Below are 27,468 nucleotides of genomic sequence, written 5' to 3'. Positions count from 1 at the left end.
CATCACATGTCAAATTGTTTTATTATAAATAAACCTAAACTGTTTTTTTTTTATCATATCCTAAGTATTTTTTTTTTTAAATGACAGTTTTTTTTAACATCTCTATCCATTAAAATCAATCCGATTTGATTAAAAAATACATACTACATAATTACCAAGTTAACATAAATTAATCATAATAAGACAAAATCACACTATTAACACGTTTACGGACAGTTTTTACTCGTAGGATTCACTCATATGGACACATATCAAACTTTCTTATTTTTCGAAACATTTCACTTCCGATTAGACCCTAGTTAATGGTTTGAAGTAAATCTTATTTGAATAACATACTGGGACACTTTTTGCAGACTGTTTTTATAGGGACACAATTATCTCCTACCAAATAATTACTTCAGTTTCACCTATGTCTATACATTAGCTGTCTTTTCACCACCATGTCTTTTGGACTGACGGCTATAGTAGTCATTCTTGAAATGTGACACGATTTTGACAGCTGTAACGGCTTCAACCGCGAACGTGTAAACAAAAATTAAATATCGTCGGCCTAACTTGTAAGTCCCAAACTTACTTTTGCTCAGGGGAGAGTAAAAGCAGTTTTTACTTCAGTAGCAAAGTTTTTTCAATACATATTTTTTAAAAAAATGAAATACTGCATGAATAATTTTACACACATATAGATTATTTGACATCCTAACAGAAAATGCCAAAATATCATCTTTAAACCATTTGTGGGCTTATGAGTTTTAAAAGTTAGGGTGACGGATATGTAAAAAATATACATAACAAATATTTTATTTTTTTAAAGTAGAAATAGTAATTAGGTTCAATGTAGTTTGACAGACTCTTAATCCGAGGTACGGATTTTATCTACATTTTGTAAAATGCTATTGTGACCCCTGTTGTGTAAAATTTAGCGAAAGCTTTTGCCCGTTTTCAGTCAATCAAGTCAACAAAAGAAATTACGCAACAAAACCATAAAATATAGAGAACCACATTTTTTTATTAAGTTTCAAAAATTTACACATACATCTTTACAGTAGTAGAGTATTTAAAAAAAATAATCACTAAATTGTAATGTAATTAAATTAACGACATTAAACATACTTATATAATAAATGTGAACAAGATTTTAATATGTATGTAGTTAGTACATTAAAAATTGTAAAACCGCTCAAAAATATTTTTCAGAATCTAGTACATATTTAAAGAAATTCACCAATGGACATTTGAATTCTAACTATGTAATTATTATGTAAAATTATCTTAATTTATATCTACATTGCTGATTCTACAGTTGTACCGACTTTGATAAATACGGCCGATGTAGGCTCAAAAGCATTTTCGGTGGGAACTCCTCCGATGGAAACCATCCTAGAACCGGTTGAAATAATTTAAAACTTTGTACGAAAGAGCAAATACTGTTTATCACCACTAAACATCCATTATCCTTTATCCTTATTTAGACAAATTGACATGGTTTCAAAAATAAATAGTAGTTATTTACATGTAAACTTTTATTAATGAAGACAAATATTACGTTATAATCTAATTACCTTAATTTAAGAGGAATATTTTAACAAGAAAGTATTTTTAGTAATATTCGGGACACATTTATTATTATTGACAGAAGGGAAATTATTTTATGTATTAAATCTAATCACAGAAAAATTTCCCAAAAAACAAACATTTATTATTTTTAATCCCTCGATCCCATCAAAACAAAAATTGATTAAGGTCATGGATATTTTTCATATTAAAATGAATTGACAAAACAAAAGTACTGGATTTTTGAGATAAATATTTCTACACAGCTAAGTTATAGAAACTTTAGGATTTAGTAAGTATGTATAGAAATATCTCATTTCATTGTGGATCAATTTCTCCGAAACATGCAAAGAAAAACACAAAATTTCTAACATTAAATATCCAACATTCAGATCAGTGTCAATAATAAAATAATGTTGACTTAACTAACAACGTGCATACAGTAAAACCTCCCATTACTTTTTTCAAGGGAGCAACAAAAAAGTTGTAAAATGGATCTAAATAAAATTAATGTACTAGGTCCGCCAGAAAATTTACAATGGTTAAAACTGTCTTAATTGAATATTTTTACCTATTTTCAGTGATTTAATTAAAAAGATTTTGAGGTTGTGTTTTTTTTTTCAAACAATTTTATAATCTGTTTTTTTTTTATCATTATTTTAAAAAGAACATGCATAAATGAATACCTGTGCAAATATTAAATAAATTTTAAAATACGAAAATAAAAATAAAAAGTGCATACAATAATTTTTTTAGCTATTTTTTCACATTTATAGCTTTATTAAAATTTTCTATTGCCACATTTTGAAACTTAATGCATTGTTATTTACTGATAAAAAAAGACTTTACTCTTCCTAAACTTATTGGGTCACAATTTAGTAAACTGCCAATATGGCGCACAGTACCATTTTTATGTTGACCTAATTTTGTCTTTTTTTGACACATAAAATGAATTTATAAACTTTTAAATGTAAAACTAGGGTGATGACAAATGTAAAAAAAAGTCATTTGAGGAAATATTTGTATGAGAATATATGGAGAAAAGTCAAGACCTGAACATTTCGTCATAAAAAGCGGGAAAATGTAAAATTGAGGAACGTAAAATAGAGATTTTAGTGAATCAACAAATTTCACAGAGAAACAGTTAAAAATTCCATTATAGTTTTTTTAGTCAAGTATAAAAAAAGCACATCTTTGTGCCGCCTTCAACAAGAATCAATTTTTAAACAGTTAACAAAAAAATATTTTGTATCTAGTCTTGTTAAAAAATATTGTAGGTAATGTTTTTAAATACATATTTTGGGTTTTAACAATCTACGAGAATGCAGATATACAGTTCAATAGTCAAGCCAACAATTAATACTAATTCATTTTTATAAGTTTCAATGGGTATGTAAAAAAATAAAACTCCATGTGACAAAATTAGCACTGATTGTCACAACCAGAACTGGGATACACAGATCAGTCACAAACTTTACTGGGTTAAAATGAGTTAAAAGTCATCATCGGAAGAGTCATCGTTGAATGTGTATTTTGTGGGTTTCTTGGCTCGTGCAGTCGGTCGACTCTTGGAGGCCGCTTTAGCCTTACTAGAGCCATCACTCGGAACAAAGTCATCAGACTCTGAGCCAGATCCCTTCATGGCCTTTTTAGCTTTTTTTGCGGGTTTTGTAGTTTTCTGTAAAGAATAGTAAAATATGGGCAACTGGTATGCATTAAAAATTACAAAATGTATCTATTATGGTCTATAAAGAAAGACTTAACTCTTCCTAAACTTATCGGGCCTTATTCATCAGAGTTCCTTATATCTAGCTTATACCGAGGAATAATTATACTCGGTGTAACTATTTATAGCCGGTATACAGGTAAAGATATAAAAATATTTACAACCTAGTGTAACTATACTAAGCTTATTCCATCGTTTATTTTTTGACCATGCCACATTTCTGCGTACATTTATGAACAAGCTGTGTGTGCATGTACAGTGACAAATACTAATACATTATTCGAATTAGTAACAAAACAAAACGAACCAAACAAATGTCAAGCGTAAATTACGAAATCTGAGTTGATCAAAAACGATCATGATATTTAGGCTTCCATAGACTTTTGAAAGAGAATATTCTAACTAACTAACCATCACGCCATTTCCCTGGAGGGGTAGGCAGAGAGGATAGAATGCCACACCACTCTGTCCTGGCACACTTCCTTTGCTTCCTTCACATTCATACATCTTCTCATGCACGCATGCAGAATATTCAATGTAAATAATTAAAGAAAGACGGTTCCTAGATATTACACCTCCCACAAATTGACATTAGTCATAAAAAAATTACACACCAAAATGAAATATGCCACTGATAAATGTTTAGATGCATATATTTTCATTTAGTGAATTTAAATATGCAATATAATTAACCTTTTATGTACAAATACTGCGAAACATAACAAGGATCATTTTCAAAACAAATGCTAAATAAAATTTATCTGAATGTAAAGTAGATTTATTTTTACACTAATAATTTATTTTTTTGCACAACAGGCCAGGAGGCCCAATTACAGTTGCGAGTTACATCACAGAACACCCAGGCTCGAGAAAAATCACATTTATTTTTTGTGATCTCACCGGGAATCAAACCCAGAACCTTCCGTGTATGAGTCAAGCGTCTTGATGGCAGAGGCCGCCAAAAATAAATATATTTCACTTTAAAATCTCTAAAAAGACAGCATGTTTTCAAAATTGTTTAAGTTTGAGATAAATGCAATCTATTTTACTACTGAAGAATATGACGGATTACAGACCGCGCTAATTCCAGTCTTATACCACTTTGGACGCAGGTATAAACTTGATATAAGTTTCTATGGTCGCTATCCCAGCTCTATACCGGGTATAACTTTATGCGAGTATTATAAGTAAGTTTTTTTACTTTACCATATTTATTGTCTAGGCGTAATTTTATACCAGCTTTATAAGTACGGCCCATGGGGTCACAATTTAGTAAACTGCCAATATGGCGCACGGCACCATTTTTATGTTGACCTAATTTTGTATTTTTTTAACAAATCAAAGTCGATGTTAAATCAACCAAAGCAAAGTTTCCTTTTTAATTTATTTTTTTTGCCGTCAATTTGGGGAAGTACATTAAACACCTTTGGCTATAAATCGTCTTAAAGGAAGGAATATTGTTATATATTTTATTCCTTGATTATGTTTATAGTTTTGTTTTTATTTTTATTATAATATTATGTAAAGGGAACTTTATACTGTTTAAAGAAACTGACTGACCTTCTTTGAAAATATATCATCGCTGTCAGAATCCTGTGAGAAATTTTTAGCTGGTCTTTTGGCCGTAGTAGCTGATCCAGCAAGCAGTTTTCTCTTGCCAGCCGGGGCCTTGGTGACAGGTGGTGGGGATGGTGGAGGTGAGGGGGCTGGAGAAGAGGCTCGGGGAGGGGGGCTGTCCGAGTCGCTGTCAGATATCACGTAGGGCTTGGTAGCGGGCTTGACGGCGGGCTTTGAAGCGGGCTTGGTAACGGGCTTGGCAGCAGGCTTGGATTTTACAGGAGACGGAGATTCGTTCTTAGATTCTTCAATCAGTGAGTCAAACAAGTTATCTGTAGAGGAGACAATATACATAAATAACATTATCAGCAAAACTTGGGTTGACCAGACCTGCCCCTTGATTATATTAAGAGGTGTGTAGAAGTAAAGGCAGCCTTCTATCACCACTGTTTTGAAGTAAATCGATAATTTAAATAATAAAATCGAAATATAAGATTAAAATTACTATCAGACTGGTAAAACTAAAAACATTATATAAATTCTCACATTTTTTTCCTTTTTGTCTATATAATAATGATTAACGATCTATGTTGAATTATTTATTTTAAATTATTATTGATGGAAAATTTTTAGAATAAGAATGTATATCTTTTGAAATTATTTAAGTTCTAAACACATTTTAGAATGTAGATCTACAAACAAATCTCATCATTATTTTTGAAATTTTGTTTATTATTTTGATATTTAAAAATAAAACAAAACATGAACTAAACAAAATGAACTTTATAATGTAATCAATATAGGAGTTATTATTTAAAGTCGTTGTTATTATAAATAAAATTGTTATGCCTTATCCATTACAAAAATAACAGGAGGTACCCGATAACACGATCAACGTACGATTCCATAGGGATAAGGTTATACGATACTCGAGATACAGCACGAGGTCACTGCCGAATGGGAATTTCCAAACTGTTTGGTCATTTTTTCGGTAGGAAATATTGCTGCGTACGGGGCTCGCTTTTTCAGACTGTCTAAAGATAGTTCCCGCTGGGATTGGGTTAATACAAAATTGAGGGGACACATATTTTTCTAAAGTATCTCAGCAATTTAAAAATTATTTCTTAATTAAAAATGAAACATTACCAGAATCCATAGGACTGGGTTTGCTATTTCCATTCTTCTTGGCATGTATTAAATCATCGTCACTGTCACTATCCTGTAGAGTAGGTTGCGGCCTGCTAGATTCTTCATCCTTATTTTCAAACAACTCTGGTTCTGAATCGGAATCACTCTTGTCAGAATTCAATAACGAGGTATAAGTATTAATCTGAAAAGTAAAAAGAGAAAAAATATTAAATGATGTCCAAACCATACTTGATTATAAACTTTTATTAATTGGCACGGCAGTACTCTAACCTTACGAATATGTAAATCGATAGAATAAATGTAAAAAGGAGACTGAATAGAACTTATAATGAAATAAATTACAAATACATTTTTTTCCTTGGGACCATTTTTAAATAGTCGTAATGCAATGCCCGAAACGAGAATTCAGTTGTAGTGAGGTTTGAAACTCTGACCTCTAATTTTTTAGTCCACAGCACGATCACAAATTGTATGTCATTATAATTTAAGACAAAGTGTTTTTTTTAAAAGGGAATAAGGAAGACTAGGTATTTGCAGGTCCAACGACAACCTATAATTGGCTAGTTCAACTAATCAAACAATTTTGTTTAAACAAAAATAAATCGTAGTTCATTTTTAGAAGATAAAACAGAAGAAATAATAAAAACAGCCAAGTAAAAAACAAGCACTGGGAAGATACACCCTGTTTTGCTACCACTCTAAAGGGCTGTTTACACGTGGACAATAGAATAGATATTCGTGAACAGCGTCGATCGCACAGGACAGAACGCTGGGACAATGTAAACATTCGGCTCAATTCCCACATGAGCACTGCAAAAATGAATACATGACGGCGTTTGTTACGAGCGAAAACATGAAACATATTATTTTATACCTAGATGTATTGACATTGTTAAAGGGCGAACTAAATAATAAAAAAGGCTTTTTCTGCCATCGTTTTCAAAAGAAAAATTTGTTTTGGGCGCAACAAGTTAATGTCAAGCAAATCGCTATTGTCACAAGATCCTGTATGTGAATGTTCACACGTGGACAATGTGGCCGCTGGCGGTCGCCCGCGGTGGTGGGGGTAATCATTGTTCCGCGGAGATGGACTGCCCGTGTATCTCAGTGGTGATATCTCGGGACATTTTTTGTCCTACAAATTGCTGTTTACAAGTGGACAACGGTTGAGACCTGGGACAAAACAATATTGTATTGTTTATATATAAAACCAGGTTGTGGTCCTGGGGTAGTATTGTGTAGACTCACGGGCCAAACCACAACTCGATTTCCATTTATTCAGTACAAGTTATTTACGACTTTTAGGAAATGATCTATATATTTGAGTAAATAGTAAGAACTTAAGTACAGTAAAACCTCATTTTTACATTCCTCAATTTTACATTTACGGGGGGGGGGAGTCGCCCACTGCACTAAACTGTTAATGTTTAAATGTTTTCACGTAACAGCTTAATTTGTGAAATGGTAACTGTTATTGTCATTTTTATAAAAAATCCAAAATGCCCATCTCTATGCCATACTAAAAAAAGTGATACCATATAAATAAAATTTCCCAATATTTAGGGAAAAAATCATTGTATACATTTTATGAAAATTCATACATTTATTTTCGTGTTTTTAAGAATAAGTACCAACATAAAATTATTTAAATATGTTTTTTTTTAATTCAATAAAAAAAACACACTGTCATCTTGATTGAAAAAATACAAAATATTTTTGATTTAATCATGGGTAATTATTATTATCCCCAATTATGACAGTTTTTACAGTTTTTCCGCAGTTTCTCATTTCCTCACTTTAGCGTATTTCTCAGTTTAACACTTTTTTTGCTGCTCTCTTGAAAAACGTAAAACAGGGGTTTTACTGTGTTTCTCTTTTACTTAAAAAAAAAAGTGTAAACGGCCTTTAAGAATTAAGATAATATTATGTATCTACATGTTTACTCCAAATCCAGGCGGATGAAGAATACAGTTTTGTGTGAAATTGGATGAGTATTTTTGACTTGATAGCTACTCTCAAGTAAAATCCTGAATATGAAAATCGAGCGGATATATGTCCACATTGTGTAGTGGTTGGCGTGATATATACACAATATTTCTTTGTCCCTGGATTGGCACCTGAAGCGTAAGACTGATCACCATTTCACCATGTAAAAGATGATCAAAATACACTGTATTTGGTTTACCAATGCAGTGCCCTATGCACCACTGGGTGTGGAAAGGAAAATTAAGATGTTTATATTATTACCTTGGTAGCAGCTCTTCTCGCATTAGCTCGTTCTCTCGGGACAGTTGGTTGTACTGTAAAGCTGGCTTCACTACCGGACATATCAATGTCATCCTCGCTATCTGAAATAGCTTTCTTCTTTTTCTAAAAAAAAATTACAATACCATTTTTGATATTAACCATTTTATATTAATACTATTTGATACAATACAAATAATAATAATAATACAAACAATTATTCAAAAAAATAAAATGAACAATAACAAAATCACAATGAATATGTTACATACAGCTGTTGCGCCAGGTTCCTTTTTAAATGTCAACTTTGATTGCTTCATGCCATCAGCATTTTTCTCTGGTTTTTCTTTCTTTACCCTCGGAGCCTTGGTCTTCTTCTCAGCAGCCAACGGACTTATACCACTCGGATCATCCTGAAATACCAGTATGAATAGTCATTAGATTAAAAAAACAAAAGTAAATATTTGAATAACGATTGTAAAAGTTTCTTGAACTACAGATATACTATTACATTTTCAGCAGCCAAGCTGCTTTTAACATTTTCTACACTTCCATCGGTTGCACAAAAGCCCTTGAAACAATAATACAAATTACAGAAATATTAAGTGTATTTACAATAATTTAAACATGTTAATTGAAAAACAGAAATCTTAAAACTGAACTAAAATAAAATCAAAAATAGCATTATCTATTCATTTTTATTACTAAAATATATGCTTAGACTCTAAAATTTTCAAACAAATATTATTAAAATCACATATAGCAGCAAAATGATAAAATGATCATATAAAAAGAATGCTTTTTTACATATCATAACAAAATATTTCAAAACTAACTAATAACCAAAACACAGCAGCCAATCAAATTCATGAGGAAGTTCAGTGTTTTTTCAAGCTAAGCCAAATATTTTTTTAAAGTTTTGTAATTTTGAAATTACTCCACCTGTGACATCACTAGTTATCGTCGGCGAGTTGAGCTGACATTTAAAAGTAGAATCCCGTAGCGTCAAAATACACAAAACGTTGGAAAAAATGACTACTCGGAAACTGGAAATCTATCACAACAACGCTGTAATTGATTAGTTGATTCACAAGAACCTGTGACGTAGTAAAAAGTAGTTCATTTTCATGAAAACTAATTTTAATTATTTTTTTCATACATTTTTTAGAAATTTCGCCATACAATTAAATGCTCTAGTTTTTATATGCAAGAAAACATTTTTCGTATCCAATTTCCCATAGCACTCAACTTCCTAATTTAATTATCTTTGTAAGTATCTAATATATCATTATTCTAAAAGCGATTGCGTATACGTTGATTTGAGGTGCCATGCTATGTGAACCTGTGAAATATTTATGGCCAAATTAACAGATAGGAATTTGTAATTCTATTCTCTAAATAAATAGGAGTCATTTTCGTCTGTTAAAATTCGTCATTAAAAGCTTGGGTCGAAATGATCTGACGGCCTAAATCATTCAATATAGCACTGTCTCTCTCAGTCATAAGAAAAAACTTCGTGTGAGGGAGAAAGCAGTTTAAATTTCTAACTTCAATGAAATTGAAATCTCAAAACATGTTAAAAAAATCACAAAACTTTAGTATTAAATGTCACATTGTAAAGTTTCAACCTTTCAATAACAGAAGATGTGAGTCAATTTTGAGGTTATAAACATCTATAAGGTGTTAACTCCGGGCTAACGAATATGTTAGCCATATAAATATTAAAAGGGGTAAGTAGATCCTTTTTTCTATCTGTTTATTTTTTATTTATGAATTCTCTTGAATGCAATGTTTACATTTTCAATCAGTTTTTTTTTGTTGATTTACACAAATAAAAATTTAATTCTGGAGGCCGCCATTTTCAACGAGTTGTAAATAACTCATTATTAGGAAATGGGAATAAAGTTGCGGAAGAGCGGAGTGCAAACCTTGGACCTTTGATTTGTGTGTCCGCGACACTAGCCGCGGTGTTTTTTACTGTTGTATAATAAAATTGTTATATTTTTTATTTACATTTTATTTTTATACCTATATACATTAACACATTTTATTTACATTTTGTAAAAACGAAAATATCCTCAATAATGTAAACAATAATATGCTTTATATTGTTATTTTCACCTAGGCCTAGTGGTGTAATAGTCAGCGTGTTTGCCTACCATGCGAGAGGTCTTGGATTCGATTCCCGACATGGTTGATATGAAATATTTATTTAAAAGGATGTTTTCACACCAGAATATTTCATAGTCCCTGGACTGGCACCTGAAGCGTAAGACTGATCATCTTACCTTCATGTAACAAAAATTATCGAGAAGCGCTGCGATTGGTGTACCAATGCGGAAAGGGGATGATGATGTTATTTTTATGAACATATATAATGCCATTTTTGTAATATAATTTAATATCTACACTTTCAATTGATTATTTATTTGTATTTATTCTGATTTTTTTTATATTGCAAAGTGAAAGAAGTATCCTAGATAATTTTATGGGCCTTAGTAATTAGATTTACTTAAACCAAGCTTATACTAAGGAATAACTATGCCCAGTAAAACTATTTACACCCGGTATAAAAAAAGTTACTTATAAAAATATTTAATACCTAGAATAACTATACCTACTAAGCTAAACTATCTGCTAAATAAAATTTATCCAAATGAAATGAAAATTTGAGGATCATACTCATTAACGATATTTTGCTTTAAAATCTCTGGAAAAATAGCATGTTTTATAAAATACTTGAATTTCAAATAAATACAAACCATTTTAAGAGTGCAAAATATGACAGATTGTGGGTTTATTCCAGCGCTTTACCACGTTTGACCCAGGTATAAACGTGGAATAAGTAACTATGGTCGCTATCACAGCTCTATACCGAGTGTAACTTTAATGCGAGGTTTAAGAATTTTTACTAAACCATCCTTATTCTACCACTATCTATGCCTAGGCATAATTTTATACTTAGTCTATAAGTAAGGCCCTACATGTATTTTATCAATATTATTTTTATGAATAACATATATAAATATGGATTGTTTGTATTATGGAAAACTTATACAGCACATCCGAGATCCTGATTAGCCAAGGCCTAGAGCCAATCAACTGAGGCCCGTAGAGCCGATTTTTCATTAAGGCCTATAGGGCTGATTATATGAGGCCCGATGGGCCGAATTTACTAGCATGTATTAGTCAGCGGTAGCTGACTTATTATTTTAAATTAGAGATTCTTCGCTATTTAATGTTAATCGTTTACTAACCGAACATTTAGTGTAGATATTTAACATTATATCTGTAAATTTTGTGTGGGTTTGATAGCATTATTCTGAGTGGCAGATTCTTTACATTTAGATTGCTCTAAAGGGGAAAGCTATTTTTTAATTAATAGTTTTTTTTATATTTTATAAATGTATCTTTTGATATATATTTGTTTTTTTAGTACAAAATTTTAATCAACTCTTCTTTTGACCAGTCTATTTTTCGGTTGGCTGGAAGATATAGCTTTTAACAGTAAGTCCGCCAAAGTACTTATTCTTTGTACTTGAATAAAATAAATAAATAAAGGGGTGATATTTCAAGGCACTCGATATCCTAACTGAATGGGTTGAATTCCCTAGCATGTAACAGTCGGCGACAACTGACTGTTGCCTGCTAGCTAAATATATTATTTCAATAAAAAATACTACATTTACTTACAGGATCATATTCCTTCTTGATTTCTTTCCTCTGTTTGAGCTTCTCAGCAGCTACAATCCTTTTGATGAGGTCATCGTGAATCTTGGGTTCAATTCTTCGACCATCGTTGGAAGGTAATGTATCCAAAATACTTTTTCTACTTTTATTATTTTTATTCTGGAAAGAAAATGTGCAAGTATATTTTAATAAAAGTGTAATTATTACCCGAAAGAGATTTGAAAGCATTTTTTTCAAATTTATTGACCTATGCAAAAATCCAAAACTGATCAATATTATGAGATTTCTATTATTTAAAAAAATGGCGCATAAATATAATTTAATTTTTATTATCAAAATATGTTTTATTCATTTACCTTCATTTTTTCAACCTTTGGGTGCATAAAAAAAAAAGTTATTTTAGTTACAGTTGGAATAAACAAAAACAAAATTTGTAATTTAGAATATGTAGCATGCAAGTTATACATAATTGTTTATCTTGCACAAGTGTTTACATAATATGTAAATACAGTGTCATAAAAATGTACAAACCATTACTGCTTTTGTTTTCTTATTAACTCCAAGTTCATCATTGCGTTCCTTCTCCTCAACAACATCTAGTTTGTCCATGAATACATCCAGATCATCTTTCCAAAGCATTGAAGGTGTTTTTGCCCTAAAGTCATTGAAGAAATCACTTTTAAAATATGTTGCGGTATTCACAAAAAATACTCATTTGTTTACTTAATTTTTATTTCAATTCACTTTCAAAAGAATTGAAGATATACAAACCATTAACATAACAATGGAGTGATATGTGAATGGTATTTTATCTACTTCAAATAGTTCCATAATATATATTAAATCCCCTCATACCAGCACTTTTGCTAATTGGGAATATTTTGTACCAATAAAATATGTAATGTAAATAGATAATAACAAACATTTTCTACATCATTATTTTCAATAATAACCAATAGCAATTCTCGACTTTAAACTCACGTAATTTGCTGTATATATGTACTTTTGTTCGTTTTTACAGGAAACCCACCTTTTTACGTTTTTCAGGGGAGCAAGAAAAAAGGTGTAAAACTGAGGAAAACGCTAAGTGAGGGAATGAAAAATGTATGGAAAAAATGGGAATTACATAAAAATTAAATTAATTTGCTTCATTGCTTCACTGTAGTGTACATATACTTCCAGAAAAATTGTAAAATTGATGATAATAAGTGGAAATCAAATTGTAAAAAAAATTGTAAAATTGATGATAATAAGTGGAAATCGTCAATATTCTTTACCTATTTTCAACAATTTCACTATACCATAAGATGTAACAATTAAATCACTTTATTATCGAAAATGATTTTTCACATTTATTACATATTTTTAATTCATTCGGAAAGCAAAATGTTATAATTTTTATAGTGTTTTCAATTTAAGTACTGGAAAATATTTTATGTAAATGCACTCATTTAACACAACAAGGTACCTCCATTTTTGTAGCTTTTTTTTTGTTTATTTATCCTGGTCCTTTAAAAAAAGTTTAAATTAAGATTTCCTAGTACATACTGTAAATTTTCAGTCCGATTTTAACTCTAATCTCGTGTGGCGAAGAAAAGAATGCCTTCTAAATCAACCTAAAGAAAAGATCTTAAGTCTCAAAGTAAATGGTGTACATACTGTAATGCATTTAGTTCAGCAATTCTTTGGTCTCGCTGTTTCAACAGCTCATCCTTTTTTTCTTTGGTCAACATCCACATGGACATTCCAAGAAGATAGTTAAACTTTTTAACATCGCCCAATTTCTGGAATGCCGCATCTGAAATTGTTTTACACAAATATTAATTTAATTCACAGCATATTGAATGAATGGAAAATTATTTTAATATTTTATTGAACAATAAATTATATTGCTTAGTTTTAAGCACAGCACACAATATTTTTAACTAACTATTTTTAACAAAAATATATTCATATGCAATAGCAATATTACCTGGATCAATGGGTTTACCACCTTTTACAGGCTTTAAATGTTCCTCTTCAATCTCCTCCTCACTTTCAACGTCTTCATCTTCGCCAGCTGATTCCTTAGCAACCTTTTTTTTCCATGTGGCAATGGGGTCAGGGTCATATCCTATTAAAGGAAAAACATGTGGTCATTATACTTACAGAGGAATATTTCCGATATAATAAATATTTACAACAGGCCAAGAGGCCCAATTACATTATGTAGTGAATTACAGTACAGGCTTGGGAAAAATAGGAATATTCCGTGTGCGAGTCGAACGCCTTACATAATGGAAAAGCTTAAAAAACAAACAATATTGTTTACCTAAAAATAAATATGAACCTATGCATTTTTGTAAATCAATAAATATTGAAAAAGTAAATAACCGACAAATTAATTAAGTATACAATAAATAATTTATGAAATATTTTATTTGGAGTTGTTGAAAATATTTGAGATAAACTAACCTCTCCTCACCAACTCTTCGACCATGGCTTTCCTCTTTTTGTTCTCTACAACGAGGTCCTTGTCACATTTTTCTAGAATGAATCTGGCCTGGTTAGAGAGTTTATCCGCTTCGGCCTTCAACTGTCCTATGAGATAATCTTTACGTTTGAAGTAATATTTGAGACGTAGGCCATAGAACTCTCGGAGAATCTCTTCGACTTTATCATACCTTCAAATACAGATATTTACTGAACATTGTAAACCAAAAACTAAATATGTAAGATTTTTTTCTCGAGAGAATTTTTTTATAACTCGGTTATAAGCTTAGACTATACCCTGTCTGCGTAATCTATAAGTGTGAAAGCACTACAATCAATGATATCAATCATGAACGTATAGATAATATTTTCAACTTACTTGTGAAGACAATTGTTTTCATCAAAAGCATTCATAGTTGCTAGAGAAACAGTGGTTTGGAGTTTAAACACTTTGTGGATACCTTCAGCTTCCACTTCAAATAACTTTCCAGGAAGTAAAGAAATTATAAACTTCACTGTTGTGTCAGTGTTGTATTCCTGAAAAGACATTAAATATATTTTATAGCATCTTACTGCAGTAGATTATGTAGCTGTTGCCGATGTAATGCTGTGATACAACATAATTACGGGACAGACGGAATTCTGCAATATAATTATAAAATTAATTGGTGGATAGCTAACCCGGTAAACGCTGAAATTACTCCCTCAATAAAAGACACTATTTAAGTTCTCCAAAATTATATTAATAATTACACCTTGAAACATATCCAAACAGGTCCTTTAAACTTAGTTTAAAAAGACAACCAGATTTCGATCGCAATAATAAAATAAACAAATCAAAGACAACAAACCTTGTACTCGGAGATAAGAGGTTTGACCTTCTCGCTGCCAAGCATGGGTTCCAGAACATTCTCCTTATAATTCTGAGTCCAGGAACCTACAGGCAATTCTGTGATCTCGATCCTGTCTCCTGGCAATACGGAGGCCTCACCAGATATAACATATTTCTCCTGGAAGCCCTCGACAGTGCCACGAAAGTTTTTATACCACGGATGCATCGGTTCAGGTTCATCATCGTCTAACATCCGTCTGTTTGAAATAATCAGCATAAGTAAATAATTAATATAAACAAACTCAACAATACAGATTTTTTGGAGGAAATGGCAAGTCTCTTGCCATGTTTTTAGCATCTGTCATAGTTGCATATTGTCAGGTTTCCGACACAAGTTGGTAACTAACATAACTAGTTGCGAGATATTGCACTTTTAAAGTTACAAGCTCATCCCAAATCAACAATTCAAATAAAATTACAAGTAGAACATTATAAAACATTATTTTTTGAATTTTTTTAAAAATGAAATATTTCTATTTACTTTTTAAACAGCGATTATTTGATGCCAGTTATAAAGAGACTTCACTTTTCGAAAATTTGTAGTAAACAACTTGTTCCAGAAACCTGACAATATTTTAATGCCATATTTTTTAAACTTTTTTATTTATCAAAAGCATACAAAAATTGACATAAAAAATTTATATAAATTATCAAGTCCTACTGAACTGCATAAAATGCCGTTTGTCAGCAGGTGCTTATAGTTAAGTTCTATTATATTTCCATAATCTTATCTCTTAAATTCTATAAACATATAAAAACTCTTATTACTATGGAAAAAAAATAAAAAAATATGTACATCGAAAATAAATTAATTAAAAATTGACCAAATAAAAAAGAAAAACACAAAAAAAAATTCAATATAAACAACCACATTCTAAAAGCCAGATTCTCAGCAGACGTCTTTCTCTTGAGCCAGATAAGTTTTTTTATTTTTTATATTTAATGGGAGCATATTATACATTTTTGGTATATTGTACTCTAGTGTTCTTTTCCCGTATTTATTATTGAATTTAGGGAGAGCTAGTCCATCTACACTAGTGAACCGAGTATTATATACATGCTCCAATTTATTTCTATATTCAGATAGAGACGCATGCTGAAAAACCAGCTTGGACCATAATAAAGCTCTAACGGATAAAATATTTATAGATTTATACAATAGGGATATTGGAATATCGTGTCGCTGACAGTACAATTTTTTTAAAATTAATAACAAGGTTTATGTTTGTATTACTGGAAAAAGCCCATGAGGTTAAAGCGTATCTTATAATTGATTCTGAAAGTGACAAATAAATTATTCTTAAAGTACTATCAGGGACATAATATTTCAATATATACATTTTATCAACTATTGATCTAAGTCTATTACACAATTTGTTTACATGAGCATTCCATTTAAAATGGCAATCGATAGTTAATCCTAAATATACATACTCACGAATATGTTCTAATACATCACAATTGCAGGGTTGTATAATATTTTGATGGAAACAGTGAAAATCATGAGGGCTCTAAATCAAATTTGGCATTTGGTGATCTAATGTGCATATTAATAATTATGTACAAGATTTTATCAGCCCTAATATTACATCAAAAGTATCAACTGTCAATTAAATTGGTGTGACAATTTACCTTATATTCCTGACAATATCTCTAGGATTGAAGGTAGGAATCTTAGTGGACCAGCCAGTGCCAATTCCTTCAGCTCCATTCACCAGAACCATGGGGATAATGGGTACATAATATACTGGTTCTATTTTCTGATTGTCTTCAAATTCATGCTGCAATCAAACATTCAAAAGTTAACATTTATTAATACATAATATTTTATTGGTTTGTATATTTCATATGGTGAAGTTAATGCAATATTACCGTTAGAAGGGGGTCATCGTGAGGATGGAAAATGAGTCTCGTAAGTGGTGACATCAAAGTGAAGATGTAACGGGGACTAGCACTGTCCTTACCGCCGGATAGTCTGGTACCAAACTGACCCCTGGGCTCCAAAAGGTTTATATTATTGGATCCCACATAGTTCTGGGCCAGATTCACAATAGTGGAACACAGCGACTGCTCGCCGTGATGGTAAGCTGAATGTTCCGCAACCGATCCAGCTAATTGAGCAACTTTTACTTCGCGTTTGTCATTACGTTTAATACATGTGAAAATAACTTTCCTCTGTCCGGGCTTCAATCCGTCTATCATAGACGGAATAGATCTGATATTATCACCATTAGAGAAGAGCACCAGCTCCAGATTTATGAAGTCTGAATATGTAACGGTGCGTGTTTCCTTAGTGTACAAATATCGCTCGGATAATCCAATTTCTCTTCTTCTCTTCACTTCCTCCATATGATTGGTCAACCATTCTTTACGCTGATCGGCGGCCTTCTTGGAGAATGCCAGCTCGATATTGTGATCGTCAGAAGATCCTCCGTACTTAAAGCGAATACGATGTCGCTCCATATTCTGGAAGTACTCTCTCGCTTCCTTAGATGTGGAAGTACCCAAACCTTTGTAGTATTTGATATTGAATGTGTGATTGTTTTCTGTATCCCTCTTCCACTCCTCAAACTCAGGCAGAGAGTAGAAAGATATTTCTTTATCTTTTTTTGTCGCTTTTACAATAGGCGTGATAAACTCTTCCAAGAAAGGAAGTTTCAGTAGATCTGGCCAATTGTGATGCAGGAAGTTAATTATGAGCCCCTTGATATGCGAACCGTCCTGATCCTGATCGGCCATGATCATCAATTTGCCATACCGCAATGTTTTCAAATCATCAACTGAAGTATATTTTTTCTTATGTTGGAGTCCAATAATTACCATTAAATTGTTGATCTCTACATTCTCGAGAACTTGTTTATGAGAAGCTTCTCGAACATTCAGGGGTTTTCCCTTGAGTGGGAACACTCCGTAGTGATCTCGACCCACAACACTTAACCCGGACACAGCTAATGTCTTGGCAGAGTCTCCCTCGGTAATAATGAGAGTACACAGGTGAGCGTTCCTCTTGCCAGCTTCATTAGCGTCCACTAGCTTGGGGATTCCCTTGAGCTTGCTCCGTTTCTTTCCAGAAGTTTTAGCCAGTTCGTTTTGCGCTTTAAACTTGGCCCAACTTAAAACAGCTTCTACTATACCGCATTTGCTTGCAACAGAAGTTATGAATTCATCGGACAGGGTACACTTAGACCCAAAGTTCTTTACCTGCAAGGTCATGTTCTCCTTTGTCTGAGAGTCGAATGTCGGGTTTACTATTAAGCAGTTAACAAAGAGCCACATATGATTCTTAACTTGGTGCGGTTTGATGCTAACACCTCCTTTGTTCTTTTTCTTCAACACTTCCATGACCTTCTTAATGATCGAATCCGTAACATGGTCCACGTGTTTGCCGCCCTTAGTGGTGGCGATAGAGTTAACGAAGGAGACTTGTTGAAATCCTTTATTTGACAATGTACAGGCTACTTGCCACCTGTCACTCACAGCTTCGAAGAAAAGTTTTAAAGGGGTGCCATTGTCATCTTCCCTGCCCTTTATATACAGGTTGAAATAATCCTTTAATTTGTTGACCGGGAGTCGTTTTCCATTGAGATAAACCTTCACCCCGGTAGACGCCCCGACATCGTATACTCTGCGAGACATTAAACTAACAATATCCTCGTCTAATCTGTCCATCTTGAATTTGGATAAATCGGGACTAAAAACAATTTTGGTGAAATCGTCATCTTTTTCGGTCGGCTTTATTTTAGGTTCTGAAGCTTTGCTCATGTTTGCACCCCAGGTTTGTTTAAAGTGTTTCTTATACTGCTTAGATGCAGTTTCTACAGTGAACTTACTGGAGAAGATATTACAGAGCTTAGCTCCGTAGCCATTTCGTCCGCCGGTCACCTTCTCCTCTTCATCATTATAGTTGGAAGAAGTCAACAGGTGCCCGAATATCATAGTCGGGACGTACATCTTCTCATCTTTATGCCATACGACTGGGATTCCGCCACCATTGTTGTAAATAGATATTGTGTTGGTCTCGGGGTTTATTTCTACTTTGATTGTATCCATTTTAGCATCGCGTTGTTTGTTATCAGCGGCGTTTACCAATATTTCATCAAATATTTTGTAGAGCCCTAGAATTACAACAAACAGTGTTTCTTAAGCCTTACATAAAAATAATATTTTAATAACTGTCCCAGTGAATTCAATAATTAATCACAAAATTCATATATTTTCAGGGAATTAGATGTACACACATCAGCTCAATAGCTGCTAGAGTTTATAATAATCATTCATTTATACTTCCCTTGCATATTATATCGCAGGGTAATTACTACTAGGTAACTTTAAAACCAGCGTTTGTGAGTGACCCACTAAAAACACATTGTTTTATTCTCCTCCGTGAATGCTACAAATAGGCAAGTTCATCATTAATATGATTCATATGGATCACGACTTGTGTATTTACAGCATTCATGTAGGGTAAGAAAATGTGTTTTTACTAGAACTAGTTTTGCTACATATAACAAACATGTATTTGCTAGAACTATCGAACAATTAACAAAATTTGAAAAAAAACACAAAAATGGATTACCTGGAACGTATGTTATATTTTTTTGGACAATTTGATCGGTTGCCTTATCAACCACCCACATTAGCTCTGTCGACTTCTCCACAGAACCTATGTAAGTATCAGGGCGGAGTAAAATGTGTTCCAACTGAGATTTCTTTTGGTATATTTCTTCTATAACATTCTTGGCCGGAGCCCCCTTTTTACTTGGCTCCACGTCGCCATTCTGCTTCTCCCCACTCGTTTTGCTTAACATTGACTAAAAAACACAAATCCATTATTAATACCATATCCAAGTTAAGCGATTCATTGTATTAAATATTATCCAGTATAAAACAAAAGGGTTTAGCTGAGAAATGCATTTATCATCAATTCCTTTTTCACGCAATAAAAACATTTGTAGATTGCTACCTCGCTTGTTATAAAGTAATGATACATTGATTAATATCCTGTTCATGCAGGTTTATAATATCACTTTAGAGTTTAGAGTTAAGTTGGATTTCATAATATTGAAAATAGTCATTCCCATAGTTCATATTCAATAACAGACAAGAGTGGATAATTTTCTATCATTTCACCATAAAAATGCACTTATCTAGAATAAAATTGTTTTCAAACACTTGCCATTTTTTTATTTATTTTTTTAAACTGGATAGCCTTGCAGAAACGATTCACAAAACAAAACAATGTAATTTTACGGCACGGAGAGGTCAAGCAATATGGACGGCAGCTGATAAATGGAAGAAATCTGTTCAAGAAAATGTACTCTCCCTATAATTGGGTTTACTACAAACCGGTAGAGATAGGGATTAAAAAATGCCGCCACACGGTTGTTTGGATACATACCTTTATGTCTGCCATTTTATAGATCACCTTTTCACTGACAGAGTGCCGGTAAATCCGGCTAAACAATGTTATCACACTCAAAGTTCTATAACAAAAAAATTCCAAAAAGAAGCATTGTTATACAGATCCAAATAGACGTTCCAGAAATGAAAGACGCCGAGAACGAAAAATTACGCTTCGCCAACGGCCCAAGGATCAACGAATTTCTACAACGAGGGTCTACATTACAGACAAATTTTGACTACGACTACACTACAACTACATTACTTATGACTATATATAGGTAGGTACTTTTTTTCAAAAATGCTTATCATATATGTTTTATTTCAAATATTTGTAGGTACAGGGTCAAAGAAGTCAAGGATTCGTCATTATTTAGGTGCATTTTTTACTAAATATGAAGGCTCTGAGGCGAAGGAATAATGTACATATGGGCTTGATTTCTCACTGTCCATGCGCTCTGTATCTGCAAGACGTGCTGTAATCTAGTTCTTATCTGTTATACTTGTAACATATCATCATTGGAGACAAGGAACTAGAATTTTAACTTTCCATGCATGCTTCCAAAAGCTGCTAGACGAGCGGGGATATCTATTTATTGTATAGCACCTTTGAGGGGATTTTTACAAAAATAGTCCCATATGAATTATCACGATGTAATAATAAATGAAACTGAAATCCAGAGAATAAAATTTGAATGAAAAATTAGCGATGAGTGGGTAATCAGATGAAGCAACATAATTTCATTGCCTGATAAGAATCATGAAGGCGAAACTAAAAAAAAATCGTTCTGGAGTTAGACTACCAAATGGTGAAACTACGTTTATATTTCAATGAAGAAAATAAAAAAGAAGTAAAACTATGAAATGCTATTTTCTTCATGTTATGAATTTCGGACTTACGCCACTATTATTCTCAACAGGCAATTTGATATGATAGGTATTGGATGAAGATACGAAAAAATCGATCGATACTGAAAATAGTGAAAACCCGTAAAGTATTTTTTTTAGTATTCTCTGTTGATTCTGTGAAGTGAAAATATAAACACTGAAGGGAAAAAATGGTTTTGAAATATTATACTTGAGATGAATGCATCGTATTTCATCGACTGCAAGACGTACAAACACTTCCATCTTCTAGAAACTATCAGTAAGCAAAATATTTCCCACGACATCCAGAATAAGGATTCTATCTTATTTTGATCATACTGTAAGGGGGAGTATCGAAAGGCTGGTAGTAAGAGGAACAATAATTGGGGATAAGCTTACAAGGGGTTGGTCTCCTACGATCAGCGTTGCCAGACCCGATCAAGCGAAAAAAGGTAGATTCAGAAAAATAAATCGGTAGATTCGGAAGAGGGGGTAGGAGGGGAAGAGGGGGTAGGAGGGGAAGAGGGAGTAGGAGGGAAGAGGGGGTAGGAGGGAAGAGGGGGTAGGAGGGGGGCAAAAATAAATTTTACAGTTGTTCGAAATTAAAGCGCCGTTTTGCCTAAGGCCGTTGCTTTAAATAGTTGAAAACGCTTGGTAAATGAACAATTGAAAACCAAAAGGACTGCAATAAGTGAATCACCAAAATTTAGTGATTTATTATGTCTTCTTTTTCTTACAAAAAAATGTAAATTACAATATTTCATTTAAATACTCAAATATTCATTTAAGAAAAGAAATATTTGAGTTGGTTCTTATAAAAAATTATAATATGATACATAGACTAAAAATTCAAAATATTGTTTTATTGAATAAATGACACAATTTTATCAAAATATATAGTGTATTTTTATTGTCAAACAAAGAAATAATTAACGTTTTAAAGTTCGTTCAGTGCAACTTAAAACTTAATAAAAACTGCTAACTGCTGAAGTACTGAACAAATTATTAAAACAAGATCAACTAAATTAAAATAGATATTTAACTGAACCATTTATATTATTTTCAATATGAAAAGTGATCCCTCTACATTTCACTTCATAAAATAGACATATATACATTTTTCAATAATGTCATGAAATTCTATGCCGTGATTTATTTTACCATATTATATTCAACAATACTAGCCAATTCCATAATTAGTATATCATTTATTGTATACTTATGTACGGTAGATAAGCAGTTTTTTAAATAAGCAACTGATGGCAATCGAAGTGAGCAAACAAAAATTATTATAATATGAATTCGTTTTATTTGCATTGAAATTTTGTTCTTTGGAAAAAACAAGGAAATGTATAAAAATCGGTAGAATTTCAATCGAATTCGGTAGATCGGTAGATTTCTCCCAAAATCGGTAGATCTACCGAAAAATCGATAGATCTGGCAACGCTGCCTACGATATTAAATTTATCAAATAAAATAATTAATGGGCTCCTCAAATGTTGCCATCAACACGGCCTAAGACGGAAAGGAATGCAGGCGGATCTTAAATATTTTTTGTGATACCTACTGTGATTCTAAATTCTAATTCTAGCCACCGGCATGGCGGCGTTATCGAAGCGACCGTGGTGTGCAGTAAAATGTAAATAAAATAACCTCAAACTCGAGTGTCAATCAATGTTAAATCAAATTCTACTTTGCCGGATTTAGATCTCATTTGTATGTGTTACATATTTTTATACGTGAAAAACCGGTGAAAGTCTTCTAATAACAGCAATTATAATAATTATCAATATGAATATACTTTGTAGAAGTACATCAATAATTTTTAACAAAAGTCCTTCGTATTTCTCTATTCTACGGAGTTCAGGGAATGGATTATTATCTAGTAGAAAGCTAATTCCTCATATTCGAAATACGAATAGCCTAACATCGAATAAAACTCTCCTAGATAATACAAATGTCGTTAAAGATGTAATCCTTTTTAAATACGATAATGCTAGGTTTTATAAGATTGTCAACTTTTTTGCGATAGTTCAATATATATTTTGGTCTGTTTTGGCATTTAATTTTCAATCAACCTTGAGGGATATCCCTGTGGATGAAAGCAAACTTTCACCTACAGACCCTTGGTATAAGAAAATTAATTTAGGAGAACGCAAATACCGCGTTGGTTTGACTGCTATGAGTCTGTTAATGGGTGAGTAAATGACACTTAATAAAAATAATTGTATCGAAACTTTAAGGCAAATTGGATTTGAGCCAAATTTTCATAACAACTAATAAATTGAGTGCATTGTGTACTGTAAACATTTACAAAGTTTATGTACCAAAAAAATACATAGCATGTACTTGGGGGACAGAATGGGACCTTAATTATCAATAAGTCTTTCTGTCAAGTGAGGAGCTTATATTTCACATTTTAAGTGAATGCGGGAAGATGGAGAGTCAAGTGTACTATTGGGGGTCTACATTCATGGTGTGGGTGATAAGAGGGACAAGTAGGGTAGAAACTCACCGCTCCCACATGGGCTCACACCCAATGGGTCCTTGCAGTTAGTGCTGTTACGCAGCTTTAATTAACGAATTCAGTATAATATATTTTATGATAACTTTTTTTATTTTTAATAAGTTTTGTTTTCTTTTAAATATTTAAAGTGTACCGTTAAAGTATTGAATACGAATACTATAAATCAGTAATTTTATTTTTGGTCCACTTTGAATGTTCAATTATTAGGCTTCTATACAGTTATTCCAAATAGTTAGGAATCCTCGCATCATTTAGTTTGAGAATAGGTAGTTACTAAAAATGCTTTTATTGTTTACTTAAATATATTATTAATTGTGATGCAACGGAAGTGTCATAATGGAAGCAGAAGAAAAAACAGATGTAAAAGTAAATTTTAGCAGACACCGATATGATGCGGAAGTGTAAATACTATGAAAAAAAAAAAAAAAAATAAAATTAATATTTAAAATTAAGGTGGTGGTAAGTTATATTTTATGAAAAGTTGTTTGGCCGCTTTTACACCTAACAATCTGTTCCGGTGTTCTTCAAATATAAGACCAGCTCTGCTAAATAATTGTTTCTGAAGTTGTGACTGTCTTCAAAAATAGATTATCATTCTCGCTATTTGTAATCAAGTCTTGCGGGTCTTCATTCATACTTAACATGGATTCTAACATTTGTAATGATGAATTCATCATTGATGATGATGTAGGTTGCACTTCATTCTCAATTTGAGTTCGGTACCTTTTGGGGGAAGGTATACCGCCATCACAAGTGGAACTAGTGGACTCTGGATTCTCTGGTTGTGCCAATCGTCATATTCAATATTTTACACTCAACCTGCTCCGTAGTGATGCTGGTGAAAAATTAGATTTATATGCAGACCTAAATACGTTGCAATTGTGTATTTGTGGTCTTTGGTCAGTTCTCAATAGTTCCAAACAGGACTTGTTTATGGTTTCATAATTGCACTTAAGTTACACACACAACACAAATTAATTAATTATTAACTCACGTCACGGCATATAATGAAGTAAATGTAAACAAATGCGTTGCGACAAGAAAAAATGAAAGTCCGAAAGCACGCACCCGGCTCACTTGTGGTTGGTTGGAAGGCCTGGAACCCCCCCCCCGGCGTAAAGTACCATTATAAAAGTTGCAGAAACAGAAGTCAAAAAACGTGCAAAACTTCCGCAGTTGCGGAAGCAGAAGCAAAGGTCTAGTGCATCACTAATTATTAACCACTTGTATTGTAGTCCATTTTAGATACTTTATTCCTCCGTTTTATTTTATAATTACTTTTATTATAAGTATTTATCTATACTCAAATGTACTGTGGATTATAATTTTCTATGGCCTGTAAATAATCATTTTAATAAATCAAAATGATTCATTTTAATATATTGAATTAACAAAGTTAGTGCTTCAATAAATTTGTAAGAATAATTGATTTGTTGTATTTTCAAATTTTAACATTCCATTTTTAAAAAAAAGCTTAACAACAAACGTGTCATGGACGGTTTCGGTTTGCGCTTGCAATTCTCGACCTGGGTACCTACAGCTGTAAATCGTAGAATGGTTTTTGTCCGTATGGTTGACTATAAGCCAGTGGGGTATTATTACTCTAAGACTTCAATTCTACATACATACTTACTCTACAATAAAGATAGTTTTTTTTTTTAAATATTCATTTTTACATTATTTTCGAGACTGGGAACATATTTGGTGCTTGTTCAATTTCAGTCATTTTGATGGGAAAACTATGTATTTCTATAATATAATTGTTTGTAGTGCTATAACATTAAAAGATTATGCAGACCGGGTATTGCGGTCAATACTCGGTCTGCATAACTCGGTAGTTAAGCTTAGTCTCGTGTTTATTCTGCTGCGTAAGGATATTATTTCATTTCATTTTTTAAGGTGCTGGTATTCTTTCTGCTACCTGGATATTCACTCTCAAGTCGGTGAAGTATCTTGTGCTACATAAAGGAGGAAAAGCTGTAACTATAGTCACCTATACACCGTATGGAGGTAACCGATTGATGAAAGTAGATATGTCCCATATATCTTGCCAGCAAACTAGAGATGGATCCAAAGTTCAGCTTCCGTTAAAAGTGAAAAATAAATGGCTTCACTACATGCTGGATATGAGGGGAGAGTTTCGTAACGCTAAACTTTTTGACAGCACTGCTGGATTGTATAGAGGATTTTAAATCATCATAATGTGTAGAAATAAATTATTTAAATATCTTTAGAATTTTTTTAACATGAAATCCATCCCCGGTAAAGAAATGTTCCACAAAAATATGACAAGTATACAATACTTCAAAAAGAAAATAAGTACTCATTATTAATACAAATAATGCTCGAAATTTATTTATATTAAATTTTAATTTAAATCAGTCAATACAGTTTTACCAACCCAGACTAGATGCAAAATAGGCCTACAATTCTTGTTGTTTATTCCTATAGTTCAGTATGGTAATACGTAATCGATATTAATTTATTTTATAATTTTTATTTTTGTGTTTTTAAATAATTGTACTCTTCCATTTTCCATTGATGATTGAGATGATGTATCTCAACTCAACACAGGGCTTTTGGTCTTATGAAGTTTGGGATATGTTAGTATTTTATTTACCTAATACGAGGCATAACCAGAAAGTAAGAGTACTCATTTTTTGTATTTATATTACTTATTTTTCCACGTAGTCGCCTTCCCGCTTTATGCAAGTAGTAACTTGTGACACAACCCATGTGAGTCTTCAGGATGGTGAAAAGATAAAAATCTGAAGGTGCTAAGTCAGGGGAGTATGCAGGGTGGTTCAAAATGTCCCAACCAAACGAGTTCAAAGGAAGGAACTCGCGAGCGCTAACGACCCGATTTAATTTGTGCTGCTCCGTCAGTTGTTTTGGGACCCATCTTGAGCACAATTTTCGATATTCCAGCGTTTCTGTAATTGTTTCGTATAACAGAGATCTGGAAATTTGTGGAAACATTGCAGACATTTCATCGGAGACCCCCCACTACCAATCAATGTTGCCAACTTTTGGAAAACAAAATCTCACAGCACGAGAGCCAAACAGTACTCTGGATATGCCTCGTATATGTACAGACTGAAGAGTGCACTCGAATGTAATGTGTCAGTGCCTGTCTGTGAATCAAGTAAACACAAATTTTGTTTGTGTAAGTACGCACATTTGAATTAATTATATGAAAACTTTTTGTTATGCACACTAAGGAAAGTTTATTAAAGATTTTAATGGACTGTACCTTTGCAATAAATACATATGTACTAAATAAAATTGAATTAAATGCTACAAAAAAGAAAATGGGCCTGCATTTAAAAGCACCGTTTATTGGTCATTTACGACTGATTCATTAATTTTTTAAAAGTCTTGCCTCTCTTGTAT

General features: G+C 32.4%; 2 protein-coding genes across 3 annotated transcripts; one reads left to right on the top strand and one right to left on the bottom strand.

Annotated features, from left to right (window-relative positions):
- Positions 1-988: 988 nt before the first annotated feature.
- Top2 (DNA topoisomerase 2) lies at positions 989-20,889 on the bottom strand. Of its 2 annotated transcripts, XM_088231552.1 has the most exons (17): positions 20,680-20,889; positions 19,858-20,092; positions 17,154-19,396; positions 16,914-17,062; positions 15,241-15,478; positions 14,769-14,926; positions 14,372-14,580; positions 13,890-14,030; positions 13,577-13,715; positions 12,449-12,572; positions 11,921-12,076; positions 8,739-8,798; positions 8,500-8,640; positions 8,231-8,353; positions 5,981-6,164; positions 4,838-5,166; positions 989-3,229 (listed from the first exon to the last, which is right to left on the bottom strand). In XM_088231552.1, the coding sequence occupies exons 1-17, from the start codon at positions 20,692-20,694 to the stop codon at positions 3,044-3,046; spliced, it is 4,830 nt and encodes a 1,609-aa protein (XP_088087678.1). In that variant the 5' UTR covers positions 20,695-20,889; the 3' UTR covers positions 989-3,043. The 2 variants fall into 2 exon arrangements, with proteins under 2 accessions (XP_088087678.1, XP_088087686.1); XM_088231560.1 differs by lacking the exon at positions 8,739-8,798 and having other exon boundaries at positions 1,506-3,229.
- A 2,144-nt stretch (positions 20,890-23,033) lies between these two features.
- Positions 23,034-26,304, top strand: LOC148285002 (transmembrane protein 223). The gene is made up of 2 exons (XM_088231596.1): positions 23,034-23,745; positions 25,975-26,304. Exons 1-2 carry the CDS (start codon positions 23,340-23,342, stop codon positions 26,265-26,267), a joined length of 699 nt encoding a protein of 232 aa, XP_088087722.1. The 5' UTR covers positions 23,034-23,339; the 3' UTR covers positions 26,268-26,304.
- The last annotated feature ends 1,164 nt before the right edge of the window (positions 26,305-27,468 follow it).

This window comes from Micrasema longulum, unplaced genomic scaffold (assembly GCF_059751315.1).
Source record: "Micrasema longulum isolate JH-2025_06_02 unplaced genomic scaffold, ASM5975131v1 h1tg000070l, whole genome shotgun sequence".
Lineage (NCBI taxonomy): Eukaryota > Metazoa > Arthropoda > Insecta > Trichoptera > Brachycentridae > Micrasema > Micrasema longulum.
The sequence above is the reverse complement of the archived record's forward strand: the minus strand, read 5'-3'. Positions and strand labels throughout refer to the sequence as shown.